This window comes from Leptonychotes weddellii, chromosome 10 (assembly GCF_054177405.1).
Source record: "Leptonychotes weddellii isolate Sample4059 chromosome 10, ASM5417740v2, whole genome shotgun sequence".
NCBI classification, from domain to species: Eukaryota; Metazoa; Chordata; class Mammalia; order Carnivora; family Phocidae; genus Leptonychotes; species Leptonychotes weddellii.
In genome coordinates, this window is record NC_138378.1 from 87,197,787 (window position 1) to 87,215,195 (window position 17,409).

General features: G+C 56.0%; 2 protein-coding genes across 5 annotated transcripts in view; one reads left to right on the top strand and one right to left on the bottom strand.

The window, feature by feature from the left end:
- Positions 1–496: 496 nt before the first annotated feature.
- On the bottom strand, positions 497–8,673 carry SFTPB (surfactant protein B). 2 transcript variants are annotated; one of them, XM_031022174.2, is made up of 11 exons: positions 8,588–8,673; positions 8,117–8,244; positions 7,787–7,858; positions 7,310–7,435; positions 6,556–6,684; positions 6,199–6,288; positions 4,629–4,737; positions 4,300–4,451; positions 3,350–3,430; positions 2,774–2,858; positions 497–1,431 (listed from the first exon to the last, which is right to left on the bottom strand). In XM_031022174.2, the coding sequence occupies exons 1-10, from the start codon at positions 8,649–8,651 to the stop codon at positions 2,796–2,798; spliced, it is 1,014 nt and encodes a 337-aa protein (XP_030878034.1). In that variant the 5' UTR covers positions 8,652–8,673; the 3' UTR covers positions 497–1,431; positions 2,774–2,795. The 2 variants fall into 2 exon arrangements, with proteins under 2 accessions (XP_030878034.1, XP_030878033.1); XM_031022173.2 differs by having other exon boundaries at positions 4,629–4,806.
- The window catches only part of GNLY (granulysin), a 29,722-nt gene continuing 13,557 nt past the window's right edge, over positions 1,245–17,409 (top strand). For 2 of the 3 annotated variants that reach the window (XM_081796692.1, XM_081796693.1), the window contains exons 1-2: positions 1,245–4,421; positions 5,318–5,459. The gene's annotated coding sequence lies outside the window, so the exon portion shown is untranslated. The remainder of the gene's footprint in view (positions 4,422–5,317; positions 5,460–17,409) is intronic. The other variant, XM_081796695.1, reaches the window with a different exon arrangement.

Sequence of the window (17,409 nt, forward strand, 5' to 3'; positions counted from 1 at the left end):
GAAAGCTTCTCTTCCATCCTCACGAGCTCATCCCCATGCTTGCCTCACCTCCAGGCTCTGTCTCGTCATCTTCCCAGCCAAGCTTTTAAAAAATTTAAAACGCTCTTCTCTCGGGGATCTTGACCTTACAATCGAAATAATGGTTTCCAAGACAATAGTCTGCTATAGATTTACAAAAATTCACTTACAAGTTCAAATTCAGAGGCTAAGGATTTGTGTCCAACATCCTTACCCCCAAGAGCACGTTGTATAGAAAGCTTTTTCGTGGAGCTTGAATGGTGGAGATGTGGGGAAAATGGATTGGAAATGTCTGTAGCTCAGTGCCAAAGTATACATCCTGCTCTAATCCTTTCCTGGGATTGGTAGGATTGTGGGTGATTTCCACTCCTTTGTGACCTGCAGTTTCTGAATTTTCTATAATAAACATGTATTTCTTTCATAATAGGACATATAGTAACAAAAGTTCTTTTATAAATAAAGGGACACTTCCAGGCACTTAGGTCTTTAAAGATAAAGGTTTATTTAATTTTGTTGTACATTTTGATTTTTTGGGTACCCTAACAACCTCATCTCATCCCCATGAGTGGGCTCTTTGGGAGAGGGGAGGGGGCGGGGCGGGAAGCAGTTACGGGGCAGGGGCAGCCCCGTGGACGCCTACTTCTCCCTCAAGGAGGAGAGTGATGTTGCTGCCCAGTCCAGCCGCACGAGGCTGCGGCTTTGGGGGCATTTTCAATGACTGTCTTTTTCCTTTTAGTATGAAGCAGTAGGCTTTATTGGTATTGTTACAGGCATTGGATTACATAGGAACTGATTTTTAGCACGTGCCCCAACTGAGCTTTGAGGAGATAAATCATAGCAGAAATGGAATCACACTGGAATTTTAACCAAAACTTGGAGGAAGCTTGCCTTACAAAAAGATAAAAAGAAAACCCCTTTTTACATCTTAAAGTGATAGCTCTTAAGCCGGAGAACATCTCAAATATGAAAGTTTGTCCAATCACCTTCCCACCTTGCTTGAGCCCTGCCGCGTCCATTCTTGACAAGTCATGGATTTCCTGATTTTTTTTTTAAAGTTTGACTTCATATATCTATCTTTTATGGTATTTGATGTTCCCATTTTTTTTTTTTATTCTTCTGAATTTGAGTTTTGTGAAAGTATTGGCAAAACCACTGTAAAAGCCAATATCTTATGCACATGGAGATGAAAGTGAGGCAGGCTGTCCTCTTGGAGCCAGGGAAGGAGTGTGTGGCTGACGAGTTCCCCAGGACCCAGCCCGGGGGTGTTGTGGGAGCTGGGCTGGCTCCAGTGGGGTGTGTGAAGTCTGGCCGGAAGTCCCCGGGCCGGAAGCCGCCTCTTACAGATCTCCTCCAGCAGATGCTGCCCTGGCTGCTCCTCACACCCGGAGAGGAAGAAAGTGGCTCTGCTTTGGGCTGTGGTTAGAGACAGGAGAGGTAAGACTGACAACAGGACTGAGGTCACAAGCTGCGGGCTCATGGTCCATCAGCTTAAAGGAGATGGGGAAGGTGACTGTGGGAGTGAAGGCTTCCCAGTGTGGGCAGAGGGCAGGGAGCCTGAGGAGGAGAAACCACCTCTTTCGATCTCCCTTTGCTGCTGAGGAGAATGAGAGCCAGAGAGGGGGCAATGTATCTTGGCTGGAGAACCCAGGGGCAGTTGACGGCAGAGTCAGGACCAGAGCCCAGGTCCCCTGGGCCAATCCATTGCTTTTCCTGTTCCAACAGGGATGGAAGGCCTGGCTCTTTCTGGTGCCGGAAGCCTTAGGAGCTGGGGAAAGGAGGCTGCCCTGGTCTCCTGGGCAGCTTCCCGGCCCCTAGGTTCCCCCAGCTGTCATCAGGGTGGAGGGAAAACATGAATTTGGTCCCTGTGGGATAGGTCTGAGTTGGGGGACACTTCCTCCTCACTGCCTCCCACAGGGGCTTATAATTCTAGAGAGATTCGGAAGCAGGCCTGGGCTGCCCCACTCAGATGCAAGAGTCGGACCCTGGGGCCTGAGTGCCAGGAGGGCATGGGGTTCATCGTTTTCTTCACAGCTGTAGACCTTGCCCCTAAAGCGCACTCTGGCCATAGGCACCCACTACATTTTTTTAAAAAATGAGTGAACACACCTAACACATGGGGTGTTAGAGTCTGGCTCCGGGCAGAATGGTGAAGTGGGCCAAGTTTGCTCTCAGGGACACTTCTAGCCCACAGTTGCTATGTCTGTCCCTCTCAGGGTCATTTCCCTGGCCTGAGGGCCCTGGTCATAGGGGCGGCATCTGACTTGCCCCTCCATCCTAAGGTGCTACCTCTGACTTAGACAATGACAGTCAGGAAGAGAGAAATGTGTCTCAGGAAGGAGGAGTCAGATGATGGTAGAGTTCCTGGCTTCTAAGGGGACAACATCTTTGTGCAGCACAGCGTGATTTCCCCCGAACTTCCGGAAAGGTTGGCCTTGGTACGTCAAATACTGAAGATCAGTGAGTGCAGAGGGTGAGCTGCAGCTCCCCCTGAGGCCTGGGACAAGGTGAGGGAGGTGGGAGCTGGGCCTAGCCCCAGGGGTGGCGGGATTCTGAGGAGAGGGAGTGAGAGAGGCCATTCTTGAGATGATGCTGTGAGGGGCCCTCAGGAGCCTTGAGTTGTGGCCTATGAAGGGGAGGATGGGGCAACCAGCAGCAGTGACTACCTCTTCCTGCTTGGGGAACACAGGGCCCCCTGTCCCGATGGGTACACGACCCCTCTACCTCTTCTTCCCCTCAACTGGGAGCCCAGACTCACCTGGCATGGCTCTGAGTTCTCGTCAGAACTGAGGAATGTGCATACACTGGAGAGGACTGAACGTGGTCTTACACGCGCCCAGGGCCTGCCATAGGGACAGAGTTAGGGCCAGAGGCCTTGGATCCTGTTCCCCTTTCCCAGCTCTGAGGGGGATGGGAAGCTCCTACTGGAAGGGGCAGCTTTCACTTTGCCTGCCATCTGGTGGGTGTTCTTGGTGTGACCTTGTAGACCGCCTGAGCCATGGGCCTTCTAGGTTTGGAGCCTGAGGAGGTGGGATTCTTGCCCCAGAACACCCACTTGGCAGCTCCTGCCGAGCACACACTGCTCAGCGAACACCCGCCATTCCCTAATGTGCATCAGACCACACTCCTTATAGCTGCCCCCTCCTTTCCTATGTCTCCTTGTCCATTCTTTTGTGGCTTTTCCTTGACCCATGTTAAAATAGCATCCTGGGCCTGCACTCCTGGGGTTGCCCTGGCCCCAGAGGAGTGGGGCCTCTGCCGATCATGGACCGGAGAGGGTGGGGGCTCTGGGAGCTGAGGAAAGTCCTGGCACCAGCCGGGAGGGTAAGAGTACCTGGCAGGTGGCGTGGGCATCCCGGCCCCCGGCCATGAGGGTGTGCAGCTGGGGTGTGTGCCTCTCCACAAACTGCTCGCACTGAGGAAGGAGAAAGAAATAGGTGTGTGTGTGGGGGGGGACTGGGCCCGTTGCAGGACTCTCCCCTTATCTGCGTCACTCCAGCGCTCCTTCCTGACCCGGTGGAGCTCCAGCCATCGCCCCCAGCAAGCAGCTCCGGCTGTGAACAGGCTGGTGTGGGCTGAAATGGAGGGTTTCTGTTGGGAAAGCCAGGGACACTGGAGATGGAGGGGCTCGCAGCTCACGCGCGGGGCCTGCATCATAGCCACCGCTTCCCATCCTCCCAAATTTCAGGTCTAGAAATCTTCAAGCTCCTCTGGGCTTGGCAACCTGATGTGGTGGGCAGTGGGGAGCCCTGCACATCCTGGAGCAGGGGAGTGCCATGCAGAACGCTGCCTCCCTGGCAGGTCATCAGTAGGCTTGCCTCAGGACTTGACTTTGTGAAGGGAATTCACTGTAGGGACTCTGAGTCCTGGGACTCTAGAGCCTTTAAGCCCAGCCCTCTCCGAGGGTGGGTGTGTCCCCGGTGAGTCACACTGAGAGAGGGATGGGGCGAAGACAGGACGGGGACCCTGCAGAGAAGGCCAGGCCCTCTCCTGCTCCCGTGGGCATGGCGTGATAACTGGGCCTTAGTCTTCGTCCGTGAGGGAGGCCTGCAGGTCCTCTGGGGCCCATGCCCTTTGTCCAAAGGCGACCCCTGACCTTGGCAGGTTTTGCCCTGTGTTATTTTTTCCACGGTTTTTGGGCCCACGTCCTGCCTGTTTGAGCTCCTCGAGGGCAGGGGTCGGACCACTCTGTGTGTCTCTGACGGGGAAGCCTTTCCCGCCGGGCTCCCCCCTCCACTGGGGGCAGGCCCAGGGCCCCAAGTCCCCCGCGTGCCCGTCCCTCACCTTTTGCCTGTCCAGCCAGGAGCTGAGGCAGGCCTGGGGTATTGCCTGCGGCATGGCCTGCTCGCTGCTGTTCCCGGCCTGTGTGGTCACGAACATGCAGACGTGGCACTCGGACTCTTGAGGTAACCATTCTCCGGGCAGGGACTCCAGAGCTGTGAGGATTGGGAGAGAGAACCGTCAAGCCTGCCCTGCAGAGGTGCTCAGTTCTAGTCCGGACTGGCGCAGTGCAGGGGGCACCGGGGGTGGGGGTGGGGGCGGGGCAGGGCCTAGGGGAGGGGGCAGGGAAGAGGACGGTGGGTGCTGGGGAGGGGCGGGGGCCGCAGGCTCACCGGGGCCAGCGCCGTTGGAGCACCGGAGGACCAGGCCGCACACCATCTGGGGCAGCACGCGGCCCAGCAGCACGTCCAGCAGCAGGACGGTGTAACGCTCAGCCAGACACTGGCAGATGCCACCCACCACCAGGGGTACGACATGGCACACCTGGCCCACAGCCATGGCCAGCACACCCTGGGGCGGGGGCAGAGACAGGGCACGATGGGACCTGCCCCGGCAAGGTCTACGCCGTGCCCGGCACCTGCGGGCATCTCGTAGTTTGACCCTGCGCCTTTCTGGGAGGGGGAATGAGTACACTGTTTACAGATAAGGATGCTGGGCATCCGAGAGTCCGAGGGGCCCCGCCAGAGTCACTAAGTGAGTGCAGGGGCCAGGCCGCCATCCCAGCTCGGTGTCCACAGGCTCTGGGGCTGTGGGAAGGAGTGTGGCCAGCCCAGACGGGTGGCCGTCCGCCGGGCCACATGGTGATCGGACCTGGGGCTTCCCCCTGCACATGCGGGGCTTGCCACATTTCCCTGCAGTGGCGGCAGCTTTCATCTGTGGCTCCTGGAACACCTGGGGGAAGCGAGGAGGTTCCCCAGCCCACCCCGATTCCAAACTCCACCTCCTAGCTGAAGGGCAAGGAGAGAGGCAGAGGTGACAAGCACTCTGGCTCATTCCCTCCTTTCTTCATTCATTCAACCAGCACGTGTCAAGAACCTGCACGGCGCTGGCTGGCCTTGGGTCTGCCACGGCTGGCGGCCGCCCCGTCCCCCATTGCTGGGAAGGTGGAGGTGGGCGCACGACACAGTGAATTGTATGTCTCGGGTGCGCTACCTTCCAAACGGGTACGTTTCACCAAATGCTTGTGCATGTCACCTGCTTGTGTCAGAACCTCCCACACTCGCCTAACCTCCCCACTTCGCTGACAGAGGAACGGTGGTTGCTTTGCCCAAGGCCAGCCCATCGACTCGTGCCCTGGACCCCCGCCCCCACCCCAAGTACGTTACCCTGCATTGTCCTCTCTCCCCACCTCACTGCTTCTCCCATCTGCTGGCCAGTCCCATCGGCACACAAACGTGCCAAGATGGCCTTTGTCGCTAAAAGCCGCACTCGTCCGGGCGCCTGGGGGGCTCAGTCGGTTGAGTGTCCAACTCTTGATTTTGGCTCAGGTCTTGATTTCAGGGTGGTGAGATGGAAGTCCCGCGCTGGGCGCCCCGCTGAGCATGGAGCCTGCTTAAGATTCTCTCCCTCGCCCTCCCCCCACCCCCGCAACCCCCCCTTCCCTTGTGTGCACTCTTTCTAAACAAACAAGCAAACTGGGATTCTTCGCCATCCAATGATGAGCTGCTGGTGGACAAGACCGAGGTCTTGTTCATTTTTATTCTTTGACGCCTGGCACAATGCCTGGCATGTAATAGCGGGGGCTTTACAATTGTTGAATGAACTCTAGGCCTGGCGCCCACGGTGCCTGAGCCTGAGCTCCGGGGTCCCGTGTGTGGCCCCTGACAGGGGTATGAGGAAGGGGAGGGGAGGGTGGAGCTGTGGAGGGCCCTGCTGAGCTCCTCATATTCCTGGATGTCTCACCTTGGGAATCACAACTTGGATCCGCTTGATCAGAGTCCTACAGAGCCAGCAGTAGGGGAGGGGGATGGGCAGCCGAGGCTCAGAGAGATCCTGGGGGAGAGAATCACCCCCAGGTGAGGCTGGGCTGGGCCCTGGGAGAAGGCGTCCTCCAGGCCCTACCTCCCCTGCCTTCTCTTCCCCTTTTCCCTGCCTTAGGCCCTGCTTAGAGCTTCTTGTCCCCTTGCTGGCTCTGCTCTCTCCAGGGCAAGTGCTTATGGGCCTTGGCTGTGGCGTCGCTGTCTGGAATCCCACCTATCTGTATGAGGGGCCAGCAGTGCAAGGGCCCTCTGTCACCTGGGTGTGAGGCCCAGCCCTCACCTGGAGGGTTCCTGGCAGCCCGGGGAGGATCAGCTTCTCCGGCAGCAGGTCTGACAGCCCTGACTCCTGCCCTGGCCCTGGCCGCCCAGGTTTGCACAGGCCCAGGTGCTTGCAGATGACCTTCGGGTTCTAGGGCACAATGCAGGGTGAGGGAGTGGTCAGGGTGTGGGAGGGGACCCACTCCTGCCCAGCCTGGCTCAAGGGCTTGCACTAAGACCTCTGGCTTTGGGCCTGGAATGAGGGGCAGCAGGCTGGACGGGGGCTGTGGCTTAGGGTTCTGTGGTGAGGGTGGGGGGAGCCAAAAGGCAGAGGTGGGGCTGTGTGGGGTCTTCGGGCGGGTGTCTGGGGATGTGTGTGAATGAGCACAAGCATGTGTGTTTGTGAGAATGGATAAGTGCAAGCATGGGTGTGAGAGTGTGTTTGTATGTGTGAGTATGTGATGGTGAGGGTTCTGCATGAGACTGAGTGTGTGGTATGAGTGTATGAATGAGTGTATGTGAGTGTGAAGGGTGTGAGGGTGTGTAGTGGGGGTTTTGTAAACCCATTGTGTGGACCCACTCAGGACAGCTGAGCAGGTAGGGCTGTGATCTGGGCCATGTGGCTGTGGGCCACTGTGTCTCCTGGACTGGTCACGGGTAGGGTGTGTGTGTATGTGTGTGGGGCTGGGGCATAGTGTGTGTGGGTTACTCTGCGTGTGGCTGGACATGGGGGCTGTCAGGGAGGCAGGCTGGAGGCAAGGTGGCCGGGCCCTCACGATCTGGCTCTGGAAGTAGTTGACGACCACTGGGAAGTAGGTGTCAAGCAGGTGATGGCACTGGGGCACGAGAAGCTTGAAGGGCAGAACATCACAGTCTTGCTCCAGGAACTTCCGCATCGTGTCCTGGGAGGCAGGGAGGAGACAGGCTGGTCTCTTTGAGGTCTGTGCCCGCCCGAGTCCCTGGAGGCAGGACCGCCACCAGGCAGGCTGGCCACCCTCTCCCAGGGCACCAGAGTTGAGAGAGTGCCAAGGGGTTAAGTAGTTGGCTACAGGGAGGATCCTCCCCCTTAGGAGATACCATCTCTGGCTCACTCCCAAGACCTTCTCCTGGCCAGGAGGTTCCTGGAGTCCCCAGGCAAACCCACGTCTCACTCTCGGCCTGGAGATGGCCTCTTTAGGGGGCTAACCTCTGTGCCCTGTTCTGTCCCCCATCTCTTGGCCCCCAAGCTTCATCCAGGATCTGGGCCTCATTACCTGGAAAATGGCCTCCTTGATCATCTTGGTGAGACTGTGGACGATGTCCTCACATTCCTGGCACAGGTCATCCTGGGGAGGGGGCCCCAAGGTGGGGCATTTGAGTGGGGGCGGGCCATGCTCCCAGCTCAGGTGTGTGAGGCTGACAGAGCGCTCCAAGGCGCAGGCGACTACCCCCCATCCCAACCCATCCATGTCATCTTATCCCATCCTATCCCAACCTATCCCATCCCCTAGCGGGGGCTTGAATCCCCTCAGGCCCAAGCAGAGGCCACCCAGCACGCTCTATGCCAGACCTCCAGTCCTGGTGCATCCACGGGAGGTACTCACAGCTTTTGCGTGGCCCCAGACTTCCTGTAGGCAGTGCCCCAGGGCTCTGCATTGCAGTGCTTGCTCCAGGCTTTGGCACCAGAACTCGGGGCCCCAGGCACAAGCCAGGGACGAGGCGGTCCAGTCAGCTGCAGTTTGGGGCCAGAGCAACCTTGGGATTTAGGCCACACCTGGCACTCTGACTTCACCCAACCTCCAAACCTAATTTTACCAGGAGCGCTTGGCCCTTAAATGTGCTGGAGTCAGATGGAGCAGGGTCCCACCTGCTCTATGCACCCCACCCCCACCCCAGGGTGTGTAACCTTGGACAAGCGCGGGAGCCGCTCAGAGCCTCAGCTTCCTCAGCTCCTACGGACTAGGGGTAACGCCTGGCTCAGGGCCGGAGGTCAGTGCGCCTGGAGGCGGACGGGAAGCCTCCTCCACACCTGGCCCCGGGAGAGAGGGAGCTGAGGAGAGGCTGGGGAGACTCACCTGCGCCTGCGCCGCACAGCGTGGATAGCAGCAGTAGCCACAGCAGCTGCTGGGACTTGGCCATGGCACCTCCACAGCCTGGATCCCCTGCTGGGCCGGGGGCCCTTATACCTGGCCGGGGGCGGGGGGTGCCGGGCTCTGTGGGGGCGGCAGGGACCTCGGTGTTTGCCTTTGTCCTGGAGAGCCCTCCAGGTGCTTTGATCCCTGCCTCTTCTGAGCAGTGACACTCTACCAGCTTCCTCCCCACCCCCCACCCCATTTCCTGCCTGATGCCTGGTTCCTGCTCCCTCTCTCCTCCTGCCCTAAGTCCCATGGGCCTGGACTCCTAGGACCCTGCAAGCAGGGGGCTTTTGAGTGTCCACATCTGTCCCATCTCTCTGGGCTATGGGCGGGGGGGGGGAAACAGAGGCAGGGCAGGGCAGCCAGAATGAGCCCTATTACTTCCCAGCCCCTCAGGCGTCCTTTATTCTTGAGCAATACTCTCAAGAGCTTCCTGCCTGGCTCTCTCTCATTCTCTCTTTTTTTTTTTTTTTTAAGATTTTTTATTTATTTTAGAGAGAGAGAGAAAGGGAGCAGGGGGAGGGGCAGAGGGGAAGGGAGAGTGAAACCCAAGCAGACTCTGCACTGAGCATGGAGCCCAATGCAGGGCTTGATCTCATGACCCTGAGACCTCACGACCTCAGCCAAAACCAAGAGTTGGTCACGTAACTGACTGCACCACCCAGGCGCCCCTCTGCCTAGCTCTTGACCCAGGGCAAGCCCTGGAGGGGCAAACCTGGGACCCTCCAAGGCCACCTACCTCCCACCCTCTCCTAATCCTTCCCTAGAAAACTCCTCTGGTTCTGTGGACACAGGATTGTCATTCCTCAGAAGAGCATTTACATGAAACCAACAAACAAAACCCCCAAGTGCCCCAGGAGTGTGAGACAAGGATGTAGGGACAAGATTTCCAGAGTGGCTCCTGAGCAGCCCACTTGTCCCCTGGGGGCCCCTCCTGGGCCGGGGCGGGCCACCGCTGGAGGTCCAGGAGGAAGGAAGTGTCCTTGGCAGGGGTAGGCTCCAGGGTCAGGCCCCACTGGCAGGGCACGCCCTGGGACAAGCTCGCCACCTGCCCAGGGGAGGACACTTCTGTGAGTGCAAGGAGTAGAGCCTTAGCTCCTTGTCACCAGCTGGTGATGAGTGCATTGGTGACGGAGGCGCCCTCTGCTGCGGAGGCTCCCGGGCTCTGAGCTCCAGGAGGCGCCCCGATCCTCATGGCGTTGGGGGGCTGGAGTTAGTGCCACTGCACATGGGATGGTCAAGTGACACGCTGGAGGTCACCCAGCGATCCGTGCAGTTTGTTGGCTCAAGCCCTTGTAAGAGAATGTGCGACCACAGATCGGGAGCAGGGTGACCTGGCACGAGCCAGGAAGGTGGGACCGGAATGTGCTAGTGGGTCACTAAGTGGGGAACAGCCGAGCTGGACGCAGCCGGTTTGGGTGCAGTCAGGACTGACCAAGCAGCAGTGCAGGATTTGGGGACGGCTGTCTCCAGGGTGCGCTGGTCAGCGCAGTGTCACAGAGGTAACACGGAGCCCTCGAGGCCAGTGGCTTCCCAGGACACATGCTTGTTTCTCACTCCCATCCCAGGACAGAGCAGGTTGTCTTGGGTGAGGGGGAGGATCTGATTTACAAGGTCGTTCAGGGGCCCGGCTCCTCTGTCTGCCTGGCCGCCATCCCCCAGGGCTGGGAGTCCTCCCCGGGATCCTCTGCCTCTGGCCAGCAGGGCACAGAGAGGAAGCCCGGAAGACATGAGGGAGGTTCGAGGCCGGGCTGAGGAGGGCTGTCCATCATCTGTGCCCTCAGCTCATGTCCAGAACTCAGGCACAGGTTCCTGCTGAACCACATGGCAGGCTGGCAGATGCAACGTGCCCGAGCGCCCGGGGCAGGGGGAATGGAGTCGGACAGACAGCTTTGTCTCACATCCAGCCCAGTGAACACAGAACTGAGTGGTTCGTGAGGTTTCCTGGATAGCAGGTCTGTGGCTTCTCCCCACTGCTGCGAATTGTCATCCATGAGCATAAGATAAAAGATACACAGAAAGCCAGCCATTGCAGAGAGCCCCGGCCCTGGAGGGGAAGGAGGTGCCCTGATCATGGTCCCCGGGATGGGTCTCTGGTTCCCCTTGCCCCAACACCACTGTCGGCACAGTTTCTGATCAAAGTTTGGCTTTTCATGGGGCGTGGATGTAGGGAGAGCCTGTACAGATCTGTCCCCTGTCCTCCTGGCCCATCTATTTCTCACTGTCAATGAAAAGAAAATCATTCTGGGAAAAACAAATATACAAACAAACAAACCCAAACACTATTAGCCATCCCAGGGTCTGGGAGCTCATGAACTATAGTTTGTTGATAAGGATGGCTCCCCCTGGGGTGTGGACAGTTGTCATTTCTGCGGGCCAGTCTCTGGTGATCACACTGTTGCCACTCAGGCTTCCTGCGTAGCACTGTGTCCACAGCTGGCCTCGGTCCCCACTGCGCCTGCCCGCAGCAAGAAAGTGGCTTCGTGGGGCACCCGGGCAGCTCAGTCAGTTAAGCATCTGACTTCAGCTCAGATCAGGGTCTTGGGGTCCTGGGATGGAGCCCTGAGTCAAGTTCCCCACTGAGCAAGGACTCTTCTTCTCCCTCTCACTCTCTCTCTTCCCCTCCCCCCAGTTGCTCTCTCTCTCTCTCTCAAATAAATAAATGAAATCTTAAAAAAGAGAGAGAGAAAAAGACGTTAACAAGGAGAGGAAGGAAGGAAGAAAGAGAGAGAGAGAGAGAGAAAGAAGGAAGGAAGGAAGAAAGAAAGAAAGAAAGGTGGCCTCACCACACTCCTGGAATTGGAAGGCCCGTGGACCGCCTCCCTCTACCCCCTCACACCCCCAGAGCCAGCTGCACCAGGGCTAGACACCTGCCCCAAAGAGGTTCAATCCACAGGGTTGGAGGAGCCAACTGGACTTTGAACTGGGAGATCAGAGCTGGGTCACTGGTGGTGGAACAGTGGAGAAGCGAAGAGTAAACACTCCAGTCAAATTGATGGTGCATGCAGAGGGTCCTGGGCTACTGAAGGTCCAGTGGCCTGGAGCAAACCCTTCACACCCTCTAGGATGGCTGTTATTATTATTTTTTTAAGATTTTATTTATTTATTAGAGAGAGAGAGAGAGAGAGAGAGCACAAGCAGGGGGGAGCGGCAGGCAGAGGGTGAGGGAGAAGCAGGCTCCCCGCTGAGCAGGGAGCCGGATGCGGGACTCAATCTCAGGACCCTGGAGTCATGACCTGAGCCGAAGGCAGACGCTTAACCGACTGAGCCACCCAGACGCCCCTACGATGGCTCTTATTAAAAAGCAGGCCATGCCAAGTGTCGGTGGGGATGTGGAGAAGGGGAACCCCAGCGCATTCCTGGTGGGAATGTGAAAAGACACGGTTGCTGGGTGAGCAGCCTGGGCAAACCCGTTCGTCCACAAGTCGTCAGTGTACTCAGTGCCACTGCATGATATACTTACAAATGGTAAGAATGGTCGATTTTGTTTGTGTATATTTTACAGCAATTTTGAAACATTGAGGGCAGGAAGAAGACAGACAGACAGAGGGAGAAGGAAGCCAGCTGGGGTGGAGCCAAGTTTGTTTTGTTTTTCTTTTTTTTCCTTTGTAAATGAATTCACTTTTTACTGCAGTGTAGTCGGCAGACTTGTTTCTCCGACTGTGGAAAAGGCCAGAAGTCTGGGTGGAGAGAACTGGGGGCTGAGACAGGGGGTCAGGGAGTGCCGTCACAGGTTATATGTGGAAATCTCTGGGGTCTCCTTGGAGAGGTGCAGGTGAGGAGCCCACCGACTTCCTTGTCACTCCTCTGTGGCTCTGGGCTGCGTCTCTGTGACTTGCCCCTGGGGCTCCTCCCCAAGGGCCTAAGACTGCCCTCCCTGGCCATCCCCATGCCCATGGCCATCCCCGCTCTGGGATTGGGGGTAAAACCCAGGGAATGCCTGGCAAATGCCAGCTTGGGAGGCCTGATGGGAGCCCGTCCTAGCACTGCTCCTTTCTTCCGCCTCCAGTTCTTTCAAAAGAAGGAATTTCCCCTGGGAGGGGGGCAGGGTGGGGAAGCTTGGCCTTTATACCAGGGCTCTCACGGATGCATTCACCTGGCCCAAGACTGGTTAATGGTCTGGGAGTTGGGAGCACAGGGGTCACTGCCCTCGTGGACTTCAAGTGTCTTGGGAGCCACAGACCGGTGAGCAGAGCAGGGGCACCGCCCAGGCCCCGGGAGAGGGGAGGCTCTGGGGGGCACGGGACAGCGAGGTAGAGATTTCAGGAAGCCTAGGAAGCCTTAGGCTCAGGTCATGACTCCAGGGTCCTGGGATTGAGTCCCGCATCCGGCTCCCCTGCTCAGCGGGGAGCCTGCTTCTCCCTCACCCTCTGCCTGCCGCTCCCCCCTGCTTGTGCTCTCTCTCTCTCTCTAATAAATAAATAAAATCTTAAATCAGGAAGCCTGGTCAGATGGGGGGTGGGATAGGGAAGTGCTCCAGGCAGAGGGAGCGGCTCCTGCAGAGGCCTGGGAGGGGGCGCACTGGGGTTATTTTGTTCCTGTTGGATGGAGGAGACAACTGAGGCCCCCTTCCCAAGAGTGAGCTCAGAATGGTGGGGCTCAGTGTGGGGTAATGACCGGCCTTTTAGCCTCCAGCCCCTGAGGGAATACATTTCTTGTTTGAAGCCGGTCCTTTTGGGACTCTGTAAGGGGGCTCTCACAAAGCACTACTGTTGCCCACCATACTCAACCCGCCCCATTTCTCCCTCTCCGACACCAGCGGCTACGCCCATACTTGGCAAATCTGAATTCAGAGCTGCCAGGTACATGGAGGCCTGGTGCTGGTCCACGTTGCTGTGCGTGGTTTTGTTTTCTGTGACCCAAGGGTCTGATAGTGGTAGAGGCCTGTGGGAAGAACACGGTTTCTGGGTGTTAGGAGAGCTGAGTCTATGCCCCAGCCCTGTGGATGCTCCATGAGTCAGCCAAGCCAGTCCCCTTGGCCAGTAATGACTTTGGAGTAAACACCATGTGTTCAGGTTCTGGTCCAGCAGAAATCTGCTGGGGGCTTCGGGGGTGGGTGTATTTCTGGCAACGCGTCCTCCTGGTTCAGAGACCAGTGGGGACAAATGCCTCTATCTCCTGGGGACAAATGCTTCAAGATTTTTGGACATTCCCATGCAAAGATGTGATGCTGGAGCAATAGTAGCCATTCTGTCCCAGAAGGTAGAAACACGAGAAGCACAGAGAAGCAGTTCGGAGCCCTGACCTGGCTGAGCTGCCGGCTTACTATTCCTGAGCCTTTTCTGTTCTGCTTATACAGTTTCTAGTCAGATATTTTCCTGTGTGTGGCCCAAATCATCTTAACCCAAGGCAGAAGGAAGGGATGAAAGACCTAGGGAGGAAGCAGGGGAAGAGGGAAGTCAGTGGATTTTTTCCATTCTTTCTATGCAGATTAAATTCCATCTCCTCCAAGGAGGTCTCCCAGTGTGCCCCCACTGGAGTCCATCTCCCCTCCTCCTGCCCCCACGGACCACCTCTCCTTTGTGACATCTCTCAGCGCTGGCAGACTTGCATGAACTTCGGCTTGGAGGCCACAGCGGGAGCCTCAGAATGACCCCTGCTGGGGTCTGCACACAGTGTGTTCTGCCCACGTCCTGGGATGGTAGCCCTGGGATGAACAGAAGCAGGGGGTACTGGGGAGCCTCTCCGGAGAACCCTCTCCCTGAGGGACAAGGGAATCAGCCGGCCAGACTTGTCCCTCTGACAAAGCCTCAGACACCTGAAGAGAGGTGGGGACCTGAGTCTCTCATGGCATTGGTCACTCCCCAGCCCAGCCCTGCCTCCTCGACGAAGGCCTGGGTTCTAGGAGAGAAGAGAGGAGAGACATGTCCCGCTAACAGCTTTGGGAGAGGCTAGGACGTAAGGTGGTTAGGTAGAGCATACGCCCAAGAAAAGCAGAAATAGGTACTTCCCGGAATATTGACACCAGGATGTGCCCTGCGATGCCCAGAAATGCTTGGGGAAGGAGGAGACAGTAGGAGATGGAGTTCTCACATGGCTGGAAGGGAGGGGCCCTACACGTTCCAGTTTTCACTCTGGCAATGACTCCATTTTTAAAAAAATTTATGTATTTATTTAGGAGGTGGGGAAGAGGGAGAGGGAGAGAATCCTCAAGCAGACTTCCTGCTGAGCACAGAGCCTGAGGCAAAGCTCAATTTCAAGAACCTTCAGATCATGCATGACCTAAGCAGAAACCAAGAGTTGATTGCTTAACAACTAAGCCACCCAGGCACCCCACATTGACTCCATTTTTAAGCTCACATTTAAGCCCACGTTCCCTGGAGATACGGTGAACAAACCTGCTAATACTCTGGCCCTCTGGGGGCTTCCCTCCTCCTGGGTGCTGTTTTGGGGGCAGATGTCTCTCTCCTTGACCTGTGGGCCCCAGGGTCAGTCATCCTGTTTAATTCCTGTCTGTGGCTCTCAGGCCACCCTGATGGGGCTCTGTCTGGGTGGGTGTGCAAACATATTTTCTGAATCGAGTAGTCCTGCTGGATTAATCCCACTCAGGGTGGTGTAGCTCTCCCCAATCAGCCCTTTGTATTTTGTAAAAGTATCTGAGGGCAGAGGACGGAGTAAAATCAATGTGCAGGCTTTCTTAACGCTAGCAAGAGAAAGTTTGACTTCGGGGGACCATTTCTGTGATTTTTGTGTTCATCAATGAATTTCTGTTTCCAAAAATATGTGTATCAGGAATTTTTTTGTTACAAACAAGAGCGAAATTGATTCAAACGACTTCTTCCAGAAAGGAAAATCCAGACATAGATCAAGTAGTTGTAGGCAAAGCTTGGTCCATAGGCTCCCATCCTGTCACCAAGACCTGGCTTCTCTCTGTGCCTGTCCTCTGCTTTCTGTGGGGTCATCCTGCCGCTCTCTCTCTCCCCTCATGGGGTGAAATGTAGTAGCCATTGCAGATGTCCCAGCTTTGCCCCGCGCTGTCAAGGCAGGAGGGGGGCTCCTCTGGGCAGCCCTACCGATGATCGATGATTGATGATTGGAGGGAGCCTTTCTTCCCTGAAGCCACAGCACACATCTCACATCTCACTGGTCAAATCGGGGTGCGGACCCATCCCCGAGCCCATGACTGTGCCCGGGCAGCAGCACACACGGAAGGGGGAGCGGGGAGCGGGAGGAAACAGGAGAACTGTGTGCTGCAGTCACTGTGGGATACCCGCCCGTGAGCAGTGGGCGAGCGAGAGGGGGAAACACCCCCCGGGACCCGAATTTCAGAGAGGGCTCTGCTAACTCGGGAGTGGCTTCTTCTCAGCCTCCAGAGGAGAGTCCAGGCTGGCCCACCCCTTGATTTTGGCCTTGTGGCCCATGCAGGCTTCAGGCCACGGGAACTGTGAGGTCCTAAATGGGTGTTATTCCCAGCCAGTGAGTGTGGGGTCTGGTTTACAGCAAGGGAATGCTAATGAAATAGGGAGCCATTCTTTTCCTAAAAAGAGATTGTCCTGTGCCTGCTTTCTTAACTGGATCCCTACTTGGTTCATCTTGAACATTTTTCAAGTTAGAGAACAGGGCTTTCCCTCTCTTCCCCACCTGCATAATGTTTCATTTTATGAACTCTACCGTAGTCTATGTACTCATTCCGCCAGGGATGGATTATTTTCAGGTGTTCAGGATTAGGGACAACGTCCCAAAGAATCCCCTTCACATGTGTGTTTGTGGGCTTGTTGGGGTGTCTTCAGCTAGGCTCAATCTAAGACTGGCCGGAAGACCAGCATATTTGCACTTTACTGAGCTTTGCCAATAGCTCTTCAAAGATGTCCTGTTGACCTTTGCTCCCATGGGGGAGGGGGTGCCTTTCTTCTCCCTGGAATTGTGAATCTTTCTTTCCGAATTGTAAAATGCACATAAGAAAGTTTCCCATCGGGCGCCTGGGTGGCTCAGTTGGTTAAGCGACTGCCTTTGGCTCAGGTCATGATCCTGGAGTCCCGGGATCGAGTCCCGCATCGGGCTCCCTGCTCAGCGGGGAGTCTGCTTCTCCCTCTGACCCTCCTCCCTCTCATGCTCTCTGTCTCTCATTCTCTCTCTCTAAAATAAATAAATAAAATCTTAGAAAGAAAAAAAAAAAAAGAAAGTTTCCCATCATGACCATTCTTAAGGGCACAGTTCAGGGCTGTTAAGTACAATCACCTTGTTGTGCAGCCGTCATGAGCACCCACCTCAAGAACTTGTTGGTCTTGCAAAATAAAGTCTGTATTCATTAAAAATAAATACCTCCCTGGAAACCAATTTTTCCATATATGTTAGCTAAGTAGAATTTAAATAAAAACTTCTAATCAAAAAAAAAAAAAAAAGAAAGAAAGAAAAAAGAAACCCAGATAACTCCCTATTCTCCCAGCCCCAGGCAACTATGACTCTCCGTGCCTCCTATGAGTGGAGTCACACAGTATTTGTTGTTTTGTGTCTGGCTGATTTCACTGAGCATCATGTCCTCAAGGTTCATCCGTGAGCCAGGGTTTCCTCCTTCTCAAGGAATAATGGATAGCACATTTTTAAAATGGGATTGCAAATCTTTTAAATGTCCCTAAAATGGCACCTGTATGGTGTGGCTGCCATTGGTTTGGAGGGAACTTCTGTCCTTGGTTAGTGAGGTTCTTTTCTGCTTTTCTGGCCCAGCCTCCAGTTGCTCATGCCTAAGGAGAGAAGAGTCCCGAGAGGCCTCTCAGAGGTGTTTGGGTCTCCTTTGTGCAGGTAGGGGTGATTCAGGTGGAGTC